This window comes from Balaenoptera acutorostrata, chromosome 2 (assembly GCF_949987535.1).
Source record: "Balaenoptera acutorostrata chromosome 2, mBalAcu1.1, whole genome shotgun sequence".
NCBI classification, from domain to species: Eukaryota; Metazoa; Chordata; class Mammalia; order Artiodactyla; family Balaenopteridae; genus Balaenoptera; species Balaenoptera acutorostrata.
This window is the reverse complement of record NC_080065.1, coordinates 34,246,074-34,270,175: the sequence shown is the minus strand read 5'-3', so window position 1 is coordinate 34,270,175 and position 24,102 is coordinate 34,246,074. Positions and strand designations below refer to the sequence as shown.

Here is a 24,102-nt window from a genome sequence, read left to right as displayed (position 1 = left end):
ACTCTCTCCGGCAGGAAATACAAGAACCTGTCGGCAGTGGGTATCTCTAAGTGGTAGAACGAAGGAACTGGGGGTTAAAGTGAAAGGGAGGCTTTCAAATTTCCACTGTCTATGCTTTAGCATTGCTGGATTTTTAAAAAATTGTGTGCATGTATTACTTAAAATCTCAGACGTGAAAATTTTGTTATCAAAATAATTAGTTGTTAGAAGTTAGAACAATAACCTGGAAGTTCTAAGGCCAGGTTCCTGGTTTGGGTTCTAGCAATAACTTGCAATCCAGTAGGTTCTAAAAGTTACCTTCTCAGTGTCTCATTTTCTTCAGTGGTAATTCTGACACCTTTCTATGAATTACATATTGCTAATATCAATCATTAATCAGCAAACAGTATTATTTCAGTATTTGTGGAGACACCTCAATGATTTACTTTGTGTACAGACATACACACGTCTATTTGGAGCAGTTTGCTATCAAAATGATACATATTATGTTTGGCAAATTTTAAACCGTGGCTCTGTTTACTCTTCTTTCCTCAGCTAATTTTTGGTATGCTTATAAACAAGTTTTTTGAAGTATAAAAAGATCCCTAATAATAACAGAAAATAACTACTCCATTAAAAACAGAAGTGTCAGAGGCATAATCTATAAGCGTATCTGAGTGCCAAGGATGTGTTGACATATATTAGCTTATACACACAGATTCTATACAGATGAAGGCTACATGCAAACTATTTAGCTGGCCAGCCTTGATATGACCCTCTTAGCTGTTGTAATATTATCCAACTACTTGTTCAGAGATGTTCCATCTGTACCGTCTGGTTATTAATACATGTTGCAAACATCCACCACTGACGTTACACAGTAAAGTCTGTTCTGCTACAACACATATAGCAAAGGATGCGGTGCTCCCCACCAGGGGCCCTCAAATCCCTTTAGCATTTTTCTGCAGGGTGCTTTCACTCGCAGCAGCAGCACCGACCTCTCTCTGTCAGAGGGCTGCGGCAGGTTGCTAAAGCCCTGATAGCTTGGAACTGCCTGAAATGTCTCCCCTGGTCCCATCTCTAGCCATCACCAAGGACCAACAGATGTTGGAGTGAAATACTCCAGTTACTGTGTGCTCTGACCAGGGTCTCCAGGATCACCTGGTGGGACTAAGCCAAAGTGACCGTCCCTGGAACTCTGTTTAATATTGTGCACTTTCTTGGCTTAAATCATCTTTGTAAGAGTCTTTATCTCAGGGTCTGCTTTTAAGGAACCCAAGCTAAGACAGTGTGTTTTACTTTTATGCAAAGTAGCTCATAATGATCAGCAGATAGGGGATCAATATCAATATAACATGTAAGTTGAGTTGGTTTATAAAGTTGGTTTTCTTCTAGCATAAAAATGTTTTGAAAAGTAATCAGAGTCCAGCTTTCTCATAATTGAAAACTTTAGCAATACATAAAAACATCAAGACAAAAGCTGAATATGCTTCCAACAATACAAAAATACACATACACAAATTTATTTACTGTGTTAGTAATTGCAAAATACTGGGTGCAATCTAAATATCCATACATAGGAGAGTGGTGGAATAAACCGTGGTACATCCATGCAGCAGAGCACTATACAGCTGTGAAAAAGAATGAGAATGAGCTCTATGAACTGATGGAGAGTGATTTCCAGGGCATACTGCTAAGCAAAAAAACCCAAAACCCAAAAGACTATTTATACCATGCTAACCTTCATGTAAGAAAGGAGGGAATATAAGAAAATACAGATCTGCACATTTGTGCAAAAGAAGATAAACCAGAAACTTTAAAAGAGAGTGGTTACCTACAGGGGTGAGTGGGAAAAGGACTGAAAGAAGCAGGGGTATTGGAATGGGGGAGCAGGGACGAAGAGGGAGTGACACTTCCCTGAGTATATCTCTTTTAAAGATCTGACCCCTAGCACCACAGTGACAGTTCATATACCCTATCCACACCCTAAAAAATAAAGGAATATAAACACTAAAAATAAGCCTAACTTCATTTTCAAATGAATAACATAACCACACTGATGGGAGTGGAGAAGAAAAGAGCTAAGTAACTTGACTAGACACTGTAAGGATAAAAAAGACAAGAAGAACTGCACACAAATGCTGTAATTTAGTTAGGAAAAGCGCTTCTCATGGGCGGGTGGCGGTTAGCAATTCTAAAACGATTTTAGATGTAGACTAGAATTGAACAAATAAGTAAATATATTGTAGATAATATGAGCTGGGTTTCTCACTATTGGAGAAAGAAGTTACAAATATGCAAAGGGAAAAGGTTAAATGAACCCTGTGGTACACGTTTGAAATCAGGGGCATCAGTTTAAACTCGTACTATTTAAAATATACATACAGGTAGATACATACAGAAATATATATGTGTGTATATGTGTAGGTTAGTATACATACATGTATTTCTGAGCTTTGCTGGCTGAGAGGACCTAGAAGCGATGACATTTTAGTAGCAATGAGCACACCTAGCACCAACCTCTTGGTTTCTAAACATCATTCTCCAACTTAAAGGAGCCAGGGCTCCTTGGAGAAGTGGTTGATTCTAGGACTGTGGCAAAACAAAAACAAAAACAAAGATGAGCCTGGAACATTTTGTGGTGCCAGAAAATAAGGATGTGCTAAAAAAACAAACAAACTAACAAACCAAAAAAAACACACCTTGTTGAAAGAATAAAGGAGCCATTCTGAAGGAGATTCTATTGGCCAAAACTGGAACAATGTGAGTGACAAACTAAATAATGATAGTATTGGATTTTAACCCACAGAATAAAGTATTTTAAAGTCCACGCTTATATTTAAAAACTTGAAAAATAAAGAAATGTGAGAGGAGCAATTCTTCCTTTTAGTAGAAGTCCAGTTAATAAATGTAGAAAAAAAGAGGGAAAAAGAAAACACCACTAGGGAAACACCACAGTAGTAACTGCTGCAGGCAAATCTATCCATGCATGATAAAATGAGAGAGCAAAAGTTTGAGAGACGGGATTTGCCTAGTCTTAAAATATTACTCCCAAGCAAGTTATTAACTCAAAATGGAATGATAGTAACTTGACAGTGGAGAAACTTGGCAGACATCACCTTAACCAAGTGATCAAATTTATCATCGCCAGTCATCAGACTGAGGGACACGAAGCCCCTGATGTGATGCACTGAGAAGGATATAACATCACTCCTGTGTTATTTTTGCCAAAAATGCATAGTTTTATTCCAATCATGAGAAAATATCAGACAAACACAAGCTGAGAGAAAGTGTACAAAATAAAAAACCAGTGTTCGTTGAAAGCATCAAGGTCATGAAAGATGAGAAAGACTGAGAAACTGTTATGACTGAAGGAGACAAAGGAAAAGTAACAACTAAATGCAACGTGGGATCCTAGATAGGACTGTAGAACAGAGAAAGGATATTAGTGGAAAAACTGGGGAAATCATATAAGGTCTGTAGCTCAGTTAACAGTACTGTACCCATGTTAATTTCATGGTGTTGCCAATTAATTGTACTATGGCCATGTAAGGTGTTAACATCAGGGGAAGTTGGGTGAATAGCATGCATGAACTCTCTGCATTGCTTTTACGATTTTTCTGTAAGTCTAACGTTAGTTTACAATAAAAACTTAAAACTCCAAAATTCTACAATATTACTGTTCTTTAGTGTAAATGTAGCTGGTTTAGTGTTTTTAAGAACCACTACCTGTTCACACATGCGAAGCTAGTTGAGGAACTCTGAGCAGGCAGGCTCTACTCTGCCTATGTTTAAGTGTTACTTACAAACACAGCTCTACAAATAAAAGTTAATCCTCAATAATAGATTCTACAAACTGTTTCCTTTCATTTGCTTTTAACCCTCCCTAACTAAGATAATGCAGGCAGGCAGTGATTTTCTTTCTTTTTTTTTTATCACAGGTAGAATGGGTTTCACATAATGGGTTTATGCTAGGCTATAGATCTAATGGAACTGGCCTGGTTTAAACATTTACCGTTTAGAGTCCTCAGATACAAACAAATGCCTAGGTTTCAGGACCATGAGTACCTGGCCATTTTTCATGCTTAGGAATAAAAAAGAAATGGAGAAACTAGAACCTCAAAGCAGCCATTGTTATGTTCTTCCCAATTCATTAAACATACTACATTTTAAAAGGCTGTGTCCTTACTTGGAGTATGCTGGAGAAACCCAGTACGGGTTGTCCTCGGCTGCTTTGGCGTGCCGCAAAATGGCTTCCCGGGGATTGCTGTCATCGGTTTTGTCCAAAGCAATGTTCTTCACAATGTATGATGACAGAGTGCCCCCGTGGGTTCCAACCCGGCCACCACGACCTGTTCCAAAGGAAAAAAACCAAATCCGGAATGCAGTGAGCATATACCTTTTGTACACTGGGCTTATCTGACAAGGTTGAGAATCCCTCACTGCTGGCTTCCGAGGCGGACGGTTAAATGAATGACAGAGTAGGGTCAGGGATTCAGGTTTACCTGATTTTTGTCATTCCCTGCAGAATCAAGGCTTTGAGCACTCTGAGGCTTCTAACAGACTTTGGTTTGAAGCACACAAATCTCAAGAGTACTTGAGTATCGTCCTTTCAGCTTTCATTTATGATAATCAAAACCAAAGTAGGACATCAACAAACCTCAACTGCCCCATAACATTTTTAAATAGAGACATTTTTTATTATGCCTTAGTTGCTTAATTTACACAATGACACCCATGTAGGAAGAAATACAAATAGTTTGCCATGTGTATGCCTTAAAAAATTCCTCAGGCGTGAACACATGAAATTCAATTAATAAAAACAACCAATGATCATTAGGTGCTATTTTAGATTTAAACAAACATATCTTAGGGCTTGCCATCTTCCAAGTACCTTGTAGGAGAGAAAACAAGATGAACAGACTGATTCACATTATTTTACTGTACTGTAATTGCTCTAGACAGGAAGCTCCACATGGGCAGGAATTTGTTCCCCACTGGGTCCCCAACTGCCAGCCTGGTTCCCAGTACTCAGAAGATGTATGACTTTTTAGGAAGATTAAAAAGAAAAAAAGAAAAAAAGGAAAAACAAAAACAAAAAAACCACACCACATGAAAAGTCAAGTAGAACTAAAAGATTAATTTTACAAGGCAGGAAATAACTGCCAAAGAATCTGTATGGCCAGTAACTAAGTGGAAGGAGAGGAAGGAGAAAGCTCTCCAGGCTGATCTGGTGGGGAGAGGGGGTCTGTAGGAAGAGATAAATCCAATTTGGGAGAACTCAGAAGACAGAGAAGGTTATTTTCAATAAGCAGAATGGTTTAAATACAAAAGTACAGAAAGAGGGAAGTTCACTGGGCATTTGGGGGCAGGAATGAACCAACAGTCATGTGAGAAGATCAGAGTAGGAGAGAGGTGAGGTGTAAAGCTCAAAAGTGTGTTAGATTCAGACTGAAGAGAACGCTGAATCTCTGGAAATGCAACGGGACAGTGTAAAGCTTATGAAGATTTGGGGGCAGTAGCAATACGAAAGCTACAGGAATTGGGAATAAAAGCTGTGTGTGAGATGAACGAAGGTAGGGTGGTGAGGAGAGAGACTTGAGAAGGTGCCTAGTTAGAAGGGCTTTTCAATAATCCAGGCAAGAATATTATTTAGGAACTTTGATTAGGATGGTGGCAGAGAAAACGGAAAAAAAAATTGAGATTGGTATATGAAATATTTTCAATGCTGAAGGGTCAGGCCAAACAGATATAGGTCCAGAACTCAGGTTCACATGAATGAACAAGTCATAAGCTTTAAGCATGTGAACATAGGACAAATGGAAACTATGCAGGTGATAACAGAAAACGGGATTCTAGTAAAGGTACGTGCTATATGATAGCCAATGCTGCCTTGCTTTCTTCTGGTACCTACTTTCTTATAAACTCCAAGGATTTTTATTCATCTTCTAGGGAAATGGGCAGCTCTATTTTATTAACACAGAACTAAATGATGTTCACTTTCTGCCTTGTGTGAAACCTAATCCAGCCTAAATTCTGGTCAAAGTACCCAGTGTTGCATATTAAGCCAATATTGAGCGCAGTGGTGTTAACACTGGAGCTCCCAAGGAGCCCCAGAGTCCCACCGAGGTCACCTAAAGGGCTCTAGTTAGAGACCAAGCAGAAAGGGCTCTGGGCTTCCTCTCTACTTCAGCACAGCAGCTCCATTTTTATCAGTTTATGCACTGGGTTTCCGCATCAGATCTTTACACAAGAAGTTCTGATGCTAAAAGAAGACGTTTGAAAACCCCTATTTAGTAAAATCTCTGAAGACAGGCATCTAGGCCCAAAAGATCTTCCAAATTCTGTATCTATTACCCCACCCTGCCCCGCAACCCCCTTTGCAAGTCACTAGTTAGATCACGGTCACCTGGGCCTGCTACAGGAGGTTCGGGTTTGTGAGACTTCAGGGGATCCAGTCTGTCCTTCTCCAGCTGTTTCCTTGTACTCCGCTGGCGGGGCTCGCGGAACATAGGCAAGGCATGAGCTACGAGAAGTCACATTTGAAAAATTTCATTATGATAATAACCCTTCCATCCAAAAACATAGCTAACGCATGAGTAAATGAAGATGAAATGGAAGTCATAATGACAGCCTTCATCTAATAATAAAAGACAGTCTTACTGCAACCAATTAGCCAATTTCGTTTGAGACCAGGCTCACTGTTCACCTCTCCTGGCAACTAATGGCGCTCAGGAAACGCCTTCAAATACCGTCACAGAAACATTGGTGAGGCTCCCCAGCTCCCAAACCATGGGCAGCAGTTAAACTTAATTTCTGTGGTTTTGAAAAGAAACGCTTAATGGGACTGCCTCTTGTTTTTTCTTATAGGACCCAAATGCGAATAATGCCAACAGCTTGCCTGTCAGCCCTGAAGTTTCCTCAGATGCCTCATAAACACTGGAATCACTTCACACATTTCTGAAATGTGACCACCTCTCAGGAGGAGTTGACAGCACTGAGTAACCAGAAGGGAGGAACACTTATCCCACTGAAACTGGGATAAAGGTTGCCTTGAATGCAAGGAGGTGCCTGAATCTCCTGACGTGGTGACTTGATGGGGACTTAATCCTTCTTCAGTATAGTCGACAAAGGAATAAAAATCAAAGTAATATTTGTCCAATTGTTGTTGTTCAATGTCAGAATTAAATTTCATAATATTAAAGAAAAAATGTATTAAAAAGGGAAACAGTGTGATATTCTGGTGGAGAGGGAGAAGACTATTGGGGATAGAATTAAATATCTTTTTTTGACCAAAAAAAGTACCAGAATAATTTCTTCGAATGTTTATGTGCAAATTAAAACCCCTTTAAAAGAGAAAACTGGGGGAGTTAAAGGAATAATAGGGGTTTAAAGTAAATTTATGGTATGAATGACAGAAATGTCTGTTAACACCTAAAAAACACTTCCAGTACCCCTCCTATCCTCTACCCATACTTCCAGCCTAGGCCAGGGCCATATCACTCACTAGTAAAATATGCCTACCTTGAGTCAGGGGAGCTGAAACACAGCCACCCGTCACTCTGTTGGGCAACACAACACAACAGTATTTTTAGGAGGGGGAAAAATAGCTTTTCACTTCAAACAACTGCAGGAATTTAAGTAGGCCTCACGTAATCACATGAGTTAGACTGGTTATGACACCGACTTTAACACTTCTACTCTTGCAAAAAATGTCACCGGATCTCTTTACTGATCATCAGCTCCAAGGGACATGGTCTTACATGAGACCAACCACCAGGGAGAAAACCCAGCAGTGCAGCGCCCCCTGGTCTCTAGACGGAGCCACTGATAAAAGTCCACAGGGGCATCTGCTAATGACAACTGCTACTGCATCCAAGATCTCCTGCCTAGCCGCTACCTGTGACAGGTCTGAGACTGTGACTCTGGGAAACAAAAACCTGCCAGATTAACGAGGTTGTGCGACAAACCCGAGAGAAGCTGCTCTGTCCTGGTAAGATTTCTGATCATACCCCAGGTAGTTCATTTTATATCTAAAGGTCTCTGGATCAGTCTATCACATGGTCACAGAATTTAGGCTTTTCCCTTTTGTGTTGAAAGTTACATGAAGTAACCCTGTCTCCGTGATGGGGCACAGAAGCTAAAGGGGTTAGCTATTATATGACCCCCAGTCCTGAACACATGAAAGGGGTATTTTGTAACATATGCCTGAACTCGGAGGGCTTTTTCTGTCTCTAAAGCCATGAGATCAACAGCACACTAGAACAGAAACAGATGCATGATGGAGAAACTATGCTAACAACTTACGGGTGATGATGTAGTCCTGGGTTAGAGTCTCTGCTTGTTTTGCCTTCCGCTGGGTTTTAACCACGCATAATTTTGCTCCCCTGAGAGGGGTAAAAGCAAATGATTTTCTTTATTTGGTCTCAGAAACAAAGTCTAGGTCAAAAGCATTAGATACTTTCAGGAACATGCTCTGTACACACCACCTCACCAAGTCCTTGACTTTCTGGCAACAGATGGAGCCCTTGGTGATAAGAGATTAAATGTATGGGAAAGCAAGTCTGAGTCAGTGGTTACTACTCTGTGAAAGGGTTAGAAAGGTCACTGCAAAACAAAAGGCCAGTTTAAAAAATCTAACCTAAAATTAAGATCTTAAAGAGATATTAATAACATTAATCAACCTTTTCACCCTAAAGGTCATAGGGTTCAAATTTTAGTTTACGTCTCAGATGAAAGCAACCTAGGTAGTCTACAGCCCAAGTGGCATTTGTCTACAACTCAAATACAAGAGTACAAGGGATCTGGAACTGAGTCAGCCAGGCAGTGTTGCCAAGGGGCTACAGCCCAAGAATGTGTGGGATTAACCAAAAGTGTGCTTAGAACACTTTACTTCTCCTTAGCAATAATGAGCATCCGTTTCAGGAGAAACAAAAACAAAGAAGCAAATTTCTTAAACTAAAGATTCCAAAGATAGGAATCTTCTAAAGGGTGCTATCAAATGGGGCTCATTATTTTCTCAAGTAAAAGAGACTCCTGCCTCTCATCTTAATTACATTAGCATTTTCAATTTCTTTATTAAAAAACAAACAAAATCCTATTTGTTCTTAAAGACCACAATATATAACTTTATTTTATAGGGCAAAGGTTCCAACTCCAGAAAATTCTGAAGGAAACAGGACTGTCTGCTTCTATTCAGAGCCAAATTATAGTCAATACATATTCACTAATAGAGGATGGGTTTCCTTTCCCCTGAAAGAACGTGGGAGCTCAAAACAGGTTTATGGGGGACCCCAGTAAATACAGCATGTGAATTTTAGTACTAGCTAGCCAAGGCTTACTCTAAAGAAAGAGCTAATCACTCACTATACCTTAACAAAGAGAAACAAAACCATCTTTTTTGGGGTTGGTGACACATGTTTACCTTTGTGCCCAAGGAAAAGAGAAGTAACTGAGAGACCGACTGAGCCTCTAGTGAAGTTTTCGGATCCTTGAAGCACACTGGTACGCTTAAATTTGGCATTTTGGGACAGACATGGGATTGAAGGGGAAAGTAGCTGTGCCGTCCTCCTCTGCCGGCAGAGAAAAACCCTGCCAAACATCCAAACCGGCACCTGATAAAAGCCCAAACAGAAAGGGAACAAAACGGACTAGCCGTTTCCACTTCCTGTAAGTGGTTCGTTCCCTGCTTTGTTAATCCCTTACATGCATCACTGCTAATGCCACTGTCCAGGGTGGTATGCAAAGTGGGCAGGCCTTTTTCCCCCCTTGCACTCAACATTTCAGCTAAAGAACTGCAAATCCCCGGGAAACTTTCACTTTGAATTCTGTATGGATCAAGGGAGATATCCAAATCCTCTTTAAAGCACAATACTAGGAGTTTAAGGCTTTACTCTGTGCCAGCTGCGTTTTCTAAAAGGGTGGATCCCCATCAAAGAGCGAAATAAATAAAAGTGGGGGTGGAAAAAGAAAACCCTCCCCCAGTTGCTGTCATCCATCTAAAACAGGCAATACTTATGAAATACCTCTGACTCTTGTTGGGGTCATAATAGACTTTAGCCAATCCGTTTCCAGTCCCCACCATGATCTGGTTCAGCTTTGGATGCCACAGGCAGCGGACAACACTCTGTAAAGGAAAGGCATGGTAGTCGACTAAAGAGGGCACATAAAAATGGAAAAAAAATTCCGCTGGTACTTTGATGGCTTGTTTACGAAACTGAGTATCACCCTGATGATTACCTGTAACTTTTAGGGCATTTTCTTCTAAACCATAGGGTCGTGTTCCTGAGGTTGAGTTCTGTTCTATCACTTGTTATCTGTGTGATACTCTATAAAAATAAAAAAGATGCTCCCTTCCTGACATCTCTCCTCTCCTTTCCTGACAGCCTTGAAACCACAAAGTTGGGCTTTCCCAGCTCTGCTGCCACATGAGGCTGGCATCTTAGAATGTTGAACCCACATAGCTCAGTTCATTTTACCATGAAGCAGATTTAGATCTCAGTGTTTCATGCTTTTATACACACAATAAATATGCCCCTCTGGACAGCAAATTGAGGCCAGGTGGCTACTGTTTTTAGTTTACAAAGATCGAAATCTCATAAAGCTTTTTCAGGAACAACACACGTTTGCGAACATTGAATAATATCTCCCTATCTATGAGATAAACCAGCAGGTCAGTAGCAGAAGTAAAACAGAGATATGGAATATAAAGCCTTGACATTAACCTGAATGAAAAGCTATTTAGGAGAAGGTTCACTGGAAGTTATGATCCTGTGAGTTCATCACTAGTAAGGAAAATAAGTGGTACTCTGGGGTCAGAAAGAACCACGAGTTCTCAGTGAGAAGTACAGACTGCTTTTAATTTTTGCTGAAGTAAGAGGGCAGAGGTGGAAGAGATGGCAGGGATAGAATTAAGGGGGAAAAAATGAAGCTAAGGTTGGTAGGCAGAAACAGCATGTGCTGGATTCTGCAGATCTCACTCTGATAGAGCAAGAAATGAGTGGAAACATTAATTCAATGATTATCAGGAACCTCTCACGTGCCAAGCAATGTACAAGGACTAAGGGAAAAAGGGTACAATTAGATATTGCCATTTTCTATTCTAATATTAAAATGCAAATCATGGAATTTCTGTCTCCCAAATAATCTACCTTGGGCTGCATTTCTTTGGTTTCTTCTCCCCAGCCATCCAGCTCTTTTCTTAAGACAGAATATCTGGGAATCCCTGCAACCCCTTTTGATAGAAACTCTGGCTCCCACCTGACTGGCCAAAAAAAAATGCATATAGTTAAATGGCTACAATTCCTACTCTGAGATTCCTGAGAAACTAAGGAGGAAATGTAAAAGAGTCTGCAGAACTTCTAATTCATGTCTGACAATATTCGAGAAGAGTGGTTCTTAAGCTCTGCACCACTGAAGAGCGTTGAGATGATCTATTGAGAAAACCAAATCAGAGGGGTTGTGTTTCCCCTGTCGTCGGGGGAAAACTAAGTTCAAACGGCAGGTTTTCACAGTTTTAAGTTTTCTTTCCACAATATTTCTTAAACCTGTGGTGCCTGCTACCCAATGTCTACTAGCAAGTGCTAAAAGATGATAAAACATTTATAATGGTGAGGGAATATTAACAGAAAAACTTGAAAATAGTAAATCATATTTTTAGTAAAATATGAAAATAGTAAATCAAAGTTTGACTCTTAGGGTGTGGGGTTGTTGTTGCTTTGTGCACATGCTCATGAAACTTACTTTATAATGCATGTGTCTAAAAAGTCACATTTTCTCCTAATAAAACTGTGCCTGGTTGGTAAGATGGAATTAAGTATATCAATAGTTCATGGTCTGCAAAGCACAACCTGACTACCAGGTTCTCCGCCACTGAAACTAATTTGAGAAGCACGCCTAGACCACTGGGAATTTCCAGATGGTCAAGGCCAGGCATGTGGAAACATGAAAAGAGTCTCAAACATAACTTCATATCTTACCTAGAATAAGTTCATCCAAGCCAATACTCATCTCCTTCAAGTCTTGGCTTAAGTGTCATTAACTACCCAGACCACCCTATTTAAAACTGCATCACACAACTCCCCTTACTTTCCTTGTTTTTATAGCATGTATCCCATTTTAAAGTACTATATAGTTTACTGTTAATTATGCTTATTGTCTGCCTCCCCTACTAGGATATATGTTCCACACAGGCCGATCTTCATCTGTTTTACGTAGCCAAGAATCCCAAGTGCCTAGATTAGTGTCTGGAACTCAATAAATGTTTGCTGCAGGGATGAATTAAAAGTTACAGTTCACCCAAGCCTAAACGGATTGCTTTGCTAGGTGGAGGTAGAGACAATTTTCAACTTAAACTCACTACTGCCTAGGAGGGATAATTTGATTTCTCCAGATCATTATTATACTCAAGTACCCCACAAACAGAGTAGGGTTAGCTCCCTGCCAATGCGGGCCTAAAAAGAGGGATGTGCAAGGACCAGAGAGCAAGGGAGGAGAGTGAGAGGGGCTTTCAAGGGCCTTCAGAAATCTCAGCACCCACAAATCGCCCCAGGACAACCTTAAGGACATAGCATTAAAGTTATTTCTCTTCCTTGGTTCTCTAGAGATCTGTCTAAGCAGTCTAAGATTACTGGTTCTCAAATATGTTTTCAAGTGAGCAGGGTGCAGAATTGGAAAAGATCCACAGTGTAGGCCTGGTAAATTCCAAGACACCCAGCCAAACAGGCAGTTTCCAGGGGCAGCAGGTTACTGTTACTCTCTCCCTCTACGCTGAGGGTGTAAATGTTAGAGAGAGGCAACGGCCCAGGCCAACAGACGGCTTTCCAGGGAGTCCAAGCTCAGGGCACTGCACCTCTATTCCTGTTCACAGCTTTTACCCTCTAATGCCCTTAGACACACACATGGTTTTTTACATGGAAGCAAGGAGAAGGCAAATGAGACCCCTTGAACTAAACAGTCATTCCAGACCTCCATCCACTGTGGCAGTGAGTCACCAAAGCAGCCAATGAGGACTCTGGGAGCAGTCTGACTTAAGCAAAAGATACTTAAGGCTCAATTACGCTACGACTGGCTATTAATCAAATATTACAAGGATTCCAAAACATGGAATGAAGAAACAGAATTCAAAGTCAAAGGTGGGTGGGCTTTTTTTGTTTATTAATATTTATTGTGTATGTTTAGCTAACCTTCGTAAACTTTGCAGCTAACGCGGCTCCACACTTTGTCCTGTCAAGGAAATGCATCTTATAGCAGAGAGCTGGCCATCTGCCAAACCAAACAAGCCCGGAGACGGCAGCGAGGCTGGGGAGCAAGGAGAGCTGCCACGCTGCTAACTTGTCAAACACACATACTGGCTTTTACTTAACAACAGTGGGACACGTGCCTGCTAGAAGCCCAAGGAGCTATCAGAAGACAGATGAGCTATAACTACTTAGAAGGAATGCATTCACTCAGTCAACCATCCACCAAAGACATCTTCCATCCTCTGTTCTTGAAGAGGTACTTCTGTAGCTGGGGGCTTGCCACATCCAGACGTACACATTTGCTGAGTGACACAGCAAATGAAGGGTAGAGAGCACATCTGAATTAAAGGAGCAGAGGAAAATGTCATGACAGGAGATCTGCACGGACCAAAGAGAAAGCAGAAGGCCACTGTAGTGCGAAGAACTAGATTCTGAAGTTAGTCTGCATATTTTAATGTACTGATTTGCTTAATTAAATCGATAAAGGGTTTTATTCTTACACTAATCTACTTCATCTTACCGAAGCACGTGGGACCACCACTGGCTTCCCCTAGCTGCCTAAGCTGAACCCCATGTTACCATAAAAATTAAGTTTAGTCTTTTAAAATTTATTTATTTTTTACTTTTGGCTGTGTTTGGTCTTCGTAGCTGCACACGGGCTTTCTCTAGTTGCGGTGAGCGGGGGCTACTCTTCATTGAGGCGCGCGGGCTTCTCACTGCGGTGGCTTCTCTTGTTGCGGAGCACAGGCTCTAGGCACGTGGGGTTCAGTAGTTGTGGCATGCGGGCTCAGTAGTTGTGGCGCACGGGCTTACTTGCTCCGCGGCATGTGAGATCTTCCCGAACCAGGGCTCAAACCCGTGTCCCCTGCATTGGCAGGCAGATTCTTAACCACTGCGCCACCAGGGAAGTCCCAGTTTAGCCTTTTAAACCAAAACCTACTGTCATTTCAGATAATCTGGCAGTGCAGAGGAACCACAGTCTGCCCCAAAAGTGCTCAGCTCTAGCGGCAGCCACAAAGAGACAGTAACCGGCGATGGAGATCATAAGCAAGACGACAAGGAGTTACAAGACTTTCATGTGCTCAAAACAGAGATCTTTCTTCTCTGTGAAGACCAGAGGAAAAAGAGGGGGTGGGGGGCAGAGAAGAAGAAAGCACTTTGTGTACAAAAGGCAGTGTCAAGATTCCAAAACAGGAATTTTGGAATTACTCCTCTGCAAAAGTAAAAAGGCCACAAAAAATTCCAAATAATTTATTTCTGTGGTTTTGTTTTGCTTACTTTAAGTGAAATCATGGAAGCAAATAAGGAGAAGAGGAGGAAATCAATGAGAGAAATAAATTTATATTTTAGGACATGGTAGGAAAGGAACTATTAGGTATCTGCAACTTTACGTTATTTAAAGTAGTTGAATCCTCACAGCAACACTACAAAATTAGTTATCTCACCCCCATTTCACAAGAAGAAACTGAGGCTTGTAGGAGGCTGGGTAACTTTCCCAAGGTCACATAACTTGTACCCAGAGGAGCTGGGACCAGCAGGGAGGTTTTCGCAACTCCAGTGCTCATTCCTTTATATCACCTAATTATGCAAAGGCCTGTTTTAGAAGATGATGGGGAGGAAGGGATGTGGCAGATTTAAAATCATCTCCAAACCCACCTGACCCAGAAAGAGAAGTCTTAGCAAGTTTATACTAAAAAGCAGATGGTATTACTAAAATCATAAAGGAAAAAGGAACTACTACCCCAGTTCACAAATGTTACTATAAAAGAAATCAATGCCTGCATAACATCTTAGGCATCCGTGATGCACATATCCAAACACCGCCCTTATTCTACTTCACATGCTAAAAGAAGCCTAACATCCTTCATAATTTTATATCTTAATCATGATTATGATGAAGCACCATTTCTTGATCCTTTGCAGCTGCTGACCCACACTGTAAAAGAAACTCCGTCTGGTTTTTTCATGTTTGGTTTTTGTCACATAGTACAAGAATGGATAAGCTAACTCAGTGAATCCTTGGGAGAAGAAGCATTTTCCAAAATTTCAAACAAAGAGTCTAACACCTGTCTGGGGAGGAGACTTGTCACACAGTTTTGCACAGTTGTGTACAGGCAGTCTCACGGTCGTGGACACCCTCAGGACTACCCAATACATTCAAAAGGGCATGTATATGCTGATCCCCAAAACTAAGAACACAGATCAAGATGCCAGTCCAAAGCAAATAAAAAGAAGGCAGATGAAAATGGAAAGGTACTGGAGAAAGAATTTTCTTTGGATCTGCACAAGCCCAAGTTTTATTTCACAGAGAAAGAAAAACTGCTTTCCACATTAAAATACTGAGCCAGGGAGGTAGAAGAGTAAGATGGGAAATCTTTAAACTCTTCCAGGCTATTTGTCCTGTCCTCCGAAAGCCTTGCTTTTCCCAAACTTGGATGATTTTGCAGCATGCATGGGCCATCGGGCTTAGTTTCATTCCTCTGAAGTTCAGGAAGCAAACCTGGTGAGTAAGCCTTAGTCTACAATAAATAAGACTCCTCAACACCCACCTGATCTCCATGGAGACATCCCTCAAATAAAAACGATTAAAGACATTTTCTCTGCTCTTATAAGTGAGCACGTGCCTATCCTTTTTTCCTCCTCCACATTCCTCCAACTCTAAGGAACTTCCACCATAGGGCCAGACTTGTAGCAATTATCACTCTTTGCTGGAAATCTTCTTAATCTTCCCCCTTCCCTGCCCCAAACAATTCTCTCTCTGATAAACCAGATAGAAGCTCAATGGTGAAAAGAAAAAAATGCCATGGCACTTTTATAAATGTATGGGTTGCTGCAAAAAAAAAAACAAACAAGGAAAAGTGTTGCTCTATTCCTGCCATAAATATTTGGTACAGATGCACAGATTATGCTCTTTAAAAACTGGTATCTAATTAACAAATTAAGTCCCATCAAACGGATGGAAAAATGCATTTATTAAAATCAATTTATTTACAGCCTCTGCTCTAAAATTAAGGTAACTGCTCAAGCAGCAAAAATCTGGAACCTGGTAATTGTCCTTGGCACAAAATGAATCACATCTGTATCTGATAATAGACTTGCCTAAAGAACGTCATCACAAGAAAAAGATCTCAGAGAAAATGGAAGGTCTCTTGGGTAAGAAAATTAAATACAATTTTCTTCCTCTAATTCAAAACACTAAATGTTAGTTTGCTCCAATCTGCTATTTGAGAAGGACTTACAAAGGCAAAAAAAAAAAAAAAAAAAAAGCACAAATAAGGATTAAAGAAAATCTGGTAATTATTCTTATTAATGACAGTCTGGGAGCAGGAAACAAATAAGAGGCTGGAAGCTGGAGTCCACAGGGTGAGTGACACCAGTGGTGGATCCCACAAGGCAAATACAACAAGGGGGGGGGGGAGTGACCGGGGGTGGTGGTGGTGGTGGGATGAATTGGGAGATTGGGATTGACATGTATACACTAATATGTATAAAACGGATCACTAATAAGAACCTCCTGTATAAAAAAATAAATAAAATAAAATTTAAAAATTAAAAAAAAAAAAGGAGCAGTGCTTACTGGAGGCACATTCCCAATATTCTTGTAGAACTTCCTACTGGTGGGCACAGGATGGATCAAGCGTGCCAAGATACGGAGCCGCGCAGGCTTGAGAGGGGCCTGGGGCACTGGAGCCTCAGGCAAGTCAGTTCCAGCAAAGAGTGGGTTTGTCTGTTATATCACACATTATCATCTATTATGAGGACCAGCTTGTGAAAGAGCTTGGGAAGCAGTACCTAAGGCCATCTCTCTCGATCTAATCTACACAGACCCAGACCCCTTTACCATTCTTCATTTATCAGTAGTTTGAGATAGGAATAAAGATAATAACCATAAATCTTTTCTTTATATAAATAAACAAAGCACAAATGGATAAAGCTTGAAATCCCTAACTACTAGATAAGAAATATATATGATCAGATCTTGGAAATCATCAAGTACGTAAAACCAAAAAATTATAGAAAAAGCTGAATCTTCAAAGATGAACTATACAGGATATGTAAAGCACTATTTGCCTTAATATAGTATAGGTAAAGATGTTTTACAAATCATACTCTTTTATTTAGCCCTTTGGGGGTCTCACAACCCCTCATCACGCAAGACACAGCATTATCTATCACTCCAAAAAAGGAAAAAACACTATCCTGGGACATGTGTTAATTATAGAAGTCTTTCTTCCCCACACTAATATAAATTGTGAAAGTCTGGCCAGAATTCTGATAGAACAGCCGGAAAACTTGTTACCAAAGATCGTTCATCAAATTCTGGTTGGGAGAGGAAAATCCGTGGTAGAAAATCCTACAAGACATATAAGTCCTTCACTTGGTCTTCTACCAGTGTGATGTAATATGGTGCTGGGTTTGGACAACAGAGAACTAGTCATTACTGTATTATATGTTTATACATTTTATAAAGAATAGCGTGTCATTTTGAACACCTACAAAATTTACATATCTGCAAAATCAAGTTCTCTTTTCTTGATATTTTATAGCGTCAAGTATGTTTCTCCTTCAGGGTTGTGTTATCTAGCAGGTGATTCTTCACCCAGTTTTGCCATTCGTGGCAATTATGTCTATACTAGGAAGTATAGATATGTTTAAATGCCAATTAAATAAAACACCAAACTCTTGTGTAGAGAAGAAAAAAAAGTTTCTAACTAATCAAAAGGGAAACATTGACTGTTTCTATTGCTTTGAAGGACTAGAAATAGAAGCAAAATAGTAAACAGAAAACATTTCCATGAGACTGCTGAAACCAAATAAGTAGTATGCCTTTTAATACAGCATGTTGCAGGGTTAAATGACACTAGAAAATGAATAAACTATTAAACTGGACAAGCCCTGCTTTTAGTCCTCATTCTTCGGCCTTCAATGATTTATGAAGCCTGAAGCAGGATGTGATAGGTTCTTCATCTAATTGTAACTCCCAAAATGAGATCACTGTCAGATAGATAATTATAGGAAAAGACAACTCACTATAGGTTTTGAATCCGGATTCCTGCAGTAAACATTATTTCAAAGAAGAAAATGTTGAATAGAGAATCTAAATAACTGCTCCTGAACTAAGAGTCTACTGGTTAAATTTATAAATTGTTCTTTTAAAAGAGACTGGAAATGAGAACAGAAATGAAATGATAAGCACATCAGAATTTGTCTTCTATTCTAAGGAAGAATAATGATTAGAATTTTGATAAAATATAGTGACAAATTCCAACAAATAATTTTTACTTCAAAGCAGAGTGTGTTCTACAAAATAGATCCAGGAGACAGATCATATTCATTAACAGTATAACAACCAAAACAAATTATATTCATTACAGTTTTAGATTACCAGTATTTTAAGCATCCACAGTAAACTTGCTTCCTCCACTGAACTCAAAACATAGCTATTTTTAGTAAGTCTGAAAAAAGATCATCTCAAGTTTTAAAGAAGCAGACAATTAAAATTTGTACTTCTTTCATCAAATCTAGAAGAAAACATATTTATGCTCTGAAATTCCAAATTAATTAGAAAAAACTATTAACAGAAAACAAAAACAAGAGAAGCTGGTACAGAATAGGCCATTACAGCGAGGCCCAATAAGAACATGCTGTAATAAAATATAACAGAAGGTAAAGCAAAATGAACAAATACATTTTCACCAAACACCTACCATGTGTCATAGAGTGTTCTAACCATAGGAGTGTAACGCCCTTCCCACCCACATGGTACCGAGGAGTCCCTGACTCCAATCTGGTCACTGGAGAATCTAGAAATGTCTGAGAGAAAGAGTACCAAAGGTAACAGAAGTGTTGAGAAAATATGACCCACAAGGAAATGTTAAAACAACAACAACTAAGTTTGGTTCACTTAGACAAGAGAAGACAGAACAGCAACTTTATAATCTTCAAGGAAACAGAGGATGTTGACCAGCTGTTCTCCAATTCCTTGAGGACTAGAGTAAAGGATGTGGGCTCTAAGCATGAGAATGTGAGCCTAAAAGTAATGAAAAAAAAAGATACGATGGTATGGGATTTCATAAACAGAAATGAACTCTTAGGGAGGTTGTAAACTCTTCTGTTAAAAGTCTAATTTTCATAGAGGAGGGTTGAGCCGTACTCCTCAGGTAGGCAAGAAGATGGACTCTGGAAGATAATATTGAGACACGGAGCAACGTATGCCTGATGCCAGATGGCAGCTGATGAAGCAAAAGCCAGCAGCTTTGCCTGTGGCATAGTTATGTGAAGGGAACCTATCGCCAGTGTAGGAGAGGGGACTCGCCCTAGGATCAAAGACATTATTTTATTTCCTATAATATGACCGTCCCTGCAAACGTGCAGTGATCTTAGAAGTTTCCTCCTAGGCACATTTGCTGCAATTTGTACTATTTCATTATTTATTTCATATAGTTTTCCACCACAGTTATGATTTTTTTTAATTAAAAAAAATCTCCTGGTGCTGGGTGAGATAGAGGGATCACATTCCACTCAGTCTCTCCCTCTGAATGCAGTTATAAAACCTAAATTTCAGGATTCTGAAAACTAAATAGTAGTAGGTGGATTGGGGAATTAGCCCAGAATTCAAAGTATCACTGAAGCAGCAGTGAGTTTACTATTTCCCCACTCTGGTACTCCACCCTAACTCCCCCCCACAAAAAAACCTGTAATGAACAAAAGATCAAAAGTTTAAATTAAGGCAGCCTCAGTTCAACTGAATTTTCCTTTTGCCTTGGGCTTCTGTACAGCTTGGCATAGCACTGTTTACTGATCCCATTTTTATTTAAAGCACTGGAATTTTACTCATCATGAATTTTATGCATTAATTCTTATTTTTTATAATATTGCATTAAAATGTTAATTTGCTTTGATTACTGAGTTTTTTGATACCTCCTTCAATTTTGTGCTTGAGTCTGACCCTAGTCCTGGCCTTGATTCAACCTGTATCTCACTCTATTACACAAAGATTAGCTCAAAATAAACCACACACCCAAAATGAATCATATTAAACCTTAAAACTTTTAGAAGAAAACACAGAAGAAAATCTGTGTAACCTGGAGTCAGTCAAGGAGTTCTTAGATATGACACCAAAGCTACATTCTACAAAATAAAAAACTGATAAATTAGACTTTATCAAAATTAAAGTATTTTGGAGGAGCTTCAAGACGGCGGAAGAGTAAGACATGGAGATCACCTTCCTCCCCACAAATACATCAGAAATACATCTACATGTGGAACAACTCCTACAGAACACCTACTGAACGCTGGCAGAAGACCTCAGACTTGCCAAAAGGCAAGAAACTCCCAATGTACCTGGGTAGGGCAAAAGAAAAAAGAAACAACACAGACAAAAGAATAGGGATGGGACCTGCACCTTTGGGAGGGAGCTGTGAAGGAGGAAAGGTTTCCACACACTAGGAAGCCCCTTCGCGGGCGGAGATGGGGGTGGCGGAGGGCGGAGCTTCGAAGCCACGGAGGAGTGAGACCGCAGCAACAGGGGTGCGGAGGGCAAAGCGGAGAGATTCCCGCACAGGATCGGTGCCGACCAGCACTCACCAGCCCGAGAGGCTTGTCTGCTCACACGTCAGGGCAGCTGGGGGCTGGGAGCTGAGGCTCAGGCTTCAGTCGGATCCCAGGGAGAGGACTGCGGTTGGCTGTGTGAACACAGCCTGAAGGGGGCTAGTGTGCCACGGCTAGCCGGGAGGGAGTCCGGGAAAAAGTATGGACCTGCCGAAGAGGCAAGAGACCACTGTTTCCTGGTGCACGAGGAGAGGGGATTCAGAGCGCCGCTTAAAGGAGCTCCAGAGATGGGCGCGAGCCACGGCTATCAGTGCGGACACCAGACGCTAAGGCTGCTGCTGCCGCCACCAAGAAGCCTGTGTGCAAGCACAGGTCACTATCCAACCTACCCTCCCGGGAGCCTGTGCAGCCCACCACTGCCAGGGTCCCGTGATCCAGGGACAACTTCCCGGGAGAACACACGGCGTGCCTCAGGCTGGTGCAACGTCACACTGGCCTCTGCCGCCGCAGCCTCGCCCCGCATCCGTATCCCTCCCTCCCCCCGGCCTGAGTGAGCCAGAGCCCCCGAATCAGTGGCTCCTTTACCCACCTCCTGTCTGAGCAAAGAACAGACACCCTCAGGCGACCTACACACAGAGGCGGGTCCAAATTCAAAGTTGAACCCCCAGAGCTGTGTGAACAAATAAGAGAAAGGGAAATTTCTCCCAGCAGCCTCAGGAGCAGAGGATTAAATCTCCACAATCAACGTGACGTACCCTGCCTCTGTGGAATACCTGAATAGACAACGAATCATCCCAAATTGAGGAGTTGGACTTTGGGAGCAAAGATATATATATATTTTTCCCTTTTTCTATTTTTGTGAGTGTGTATGTGTATGCTTCTGGGTGTGATATTGTCTGTATAGCTTTGCTTTTACCATTTGTCTTAGGGTTCTGTCTGTCCGTTGTTGTTTCTTTTTCACTTTTTAAAAATATTTCTTAGTAATTATTTTTTATTTTAATAACTTTCCTTTTATTTTATTTTATCTTCATTCTTTCTTTCTTTATTTTTTTTCTCCCTTTTATTCTGAGCCGTGTGGATGAAAGGCTCTTGGTGCTCCAGCCAGGCATCAGGGCTGTGCCTCAGAGGTGGGAGAGCCAACTTCAGGACACTGGTCCACAAGAGACCTCCCAGCTCCATGTAATACCAAACGGAGAAAATCTCCCAGAGATCTCCATCTCAACGCCAAGACACAGCTTCACTCAACGACCAGCAAGCTACAGTGCTGGACACCCTATGCCAAACAACTAGCAAGACAGGAACACAACCCCATCCATTAGCAGAGAGGCTGCCTAAAATCATAACAAAGCCACAGACACCCCAACACACCACCAGACGTGGACCTGCCCACCAGAAAGACAAGATCCAGCCTCATCCACCAGAACACAGGCACTAGACCCTCTGCCAGAAAGCCTACACAACCCACTGAACCAACCTTAGCCACTGGGGACAGACACCAAAAACAACGGGAACTACAAACCTGCAGCCTGAGAAAAGGAGACCCCAAACACAATAAGTTAAGCAAAATGAGAAGAGAGAGAAACACACAGCAGATGAAGTAGCAAGGCAAAAAGCCACCAGACCTAACAAATGAAGAGGAAATAGGCAGTCTACCTGAAAAAGAATTCAGAATAACAATAGTAAAGATGATCCAAAATCTTGGAAATAGAATACAGAAAATACAAGAAACGTTTAACAAGGACCTAGAAGAACTAAAGAGGAAACAGTGATGAACAACACAATAAATGAAATTAAAAATTCTCTAGAAGGGATCAATAGCAGAATAACTGAGGCAGAAGAACAGATAAGCGACCTGGAAGGTAAAATAGTGGAAATAACTACTGCAAAGCAGAATAAAGAAAAAAGAATGAAAAGAACTGAGGACAGTCTCAGAGACCTCTGGGACAACATTAAACACACCAACATTCGAATTATAGGGTTCCCAGAAGAGGAAGAGAAAAAGAAAGGGACTGAGAAAATATTTGAAGAGATTATAGTTGAAAACTTCCCTAATATGGGAAAGGAAATAGTTAATCAAGTCCAGGAAGCACAGAGAGTTCCAAACAGGATAAATCCAAAGAGAAACACGCCAAGACACATATTAATCAAACTATCAAAAATTAAATACAAAGAAAAAATATTAAAAGTAGTAAGGGAAAAGCAACACATAACATATAACAGAATCCCCATAAGGTTAACAGCTGATCTTTCAGCAGAAACTCTGCAAGCCAGAAGGGAGTGGCAGGACATATTTAAAGTGATGAAAGGGAAAAACCTACAACCAAGATTACTCTACCCAGCAAGGATCTCATTCAGATTTCATGGAGAAATTAAAACCTTTATAAACAAGCAAGAGCTAAGAGAATTCAGCACCACCAAACCAGCTTTACAACAAATGCTAAAGAAACTTCTCTAGGCAGGAAACACAAGAGAAGGAAAAGACCTACAATAACAAACCCAAAACAATTAAGAAAATGGTAATAGGAGCATACATATCGATAATTACCTTAAATGTAAATGGAATAAATGCTCCAACCAAAAGACACAGACTGGCTGAATGGATACAAAAACAAGACCCGTATATATGCTGTCTAGAAGAGACCCACTTCAGACCTAGGGACACATACAGACTGAAAGTGAGGGGATGGAAAAAGATATTCCATGCAAATGGAAATCAAAAGAAAGCTGCAGTAGCAATTCTCATATAACACAAAATAGACTTTAATATAAAGACTATTACAAGAGACACAGAAGGACACTACATAATGATCCAGGGATCGATCCAAGAAGAAGATACAGCAATTGTAAATATATATGCACCCAACATAGGAGCACCTCAATACATAAGGCAAATACTAACAGCCATAAAGGGGGAAATCGACAGTAACACAATCATAGTAGGGGACTTTAACACCCCACTTTCACCAATGGACAGATCATCCAAAATGAAAATAAATAAGGAAACACAAGCTTTAAATGATACATTAAACAAGATGGACTTAATTGATATTTAGAGTACATACCATCCAAAAACAACAGAATACACATTCTTCTCAAGTGCTCATGGAACATTCTCCAGGATAGATCATATCTTGGGTCACAAATCAAGCCTTGGTAAATTTAAGAAAATTGAAATCGTGTCAAGTATCTTTTCCGACCACAATGCTATGAGACTAGATATCAATTACAGGAAAAAATCTGTAAAAAATACAAAGACATGGAGGCTAAACAATACACTACTTAATAATAAAGAGATCACTGAAGAAATCAAAGAGGAAATCAAAAAATACCT

General features: G+C 40.5%; 1 protein-coding gene across 3 annotated transcripts in view; it reads right to left on the bottom strand.

Moving 5' to 3' along the window:
- Positions 1-24,102, bottom strand: part of WDR70 (WD repeat domain 70) — a 322,311-nt gene that overhangs the window by 15,167 nt on the left and 283,042 nt on the right. For all 3 annotated transcript variants that reach the window (XM_057540877.1, XM_007192190.3, XM_057540878.1), the window contains 4 exons: positions 10,005-10,105; positions 8,287-8,366; positions 6,389-6,505; positions 4,169-4,331 (listed from right to left, as the gene is read on the bottom strand). In XM_057540877.1, the coding sequence (XP_057396860.1) occupies positions 4,169-4,331; positions 6,389-6,505; positions 8,287-8,366; positions 10,005-10,105 (461 nt within the window). The remainder of the gene's footprint in view (positions 1-4,168; positions 4,332-6,388; positions 6,506-8,286; positions 8,367-10,004; positions 10,106-24,102) is intronic.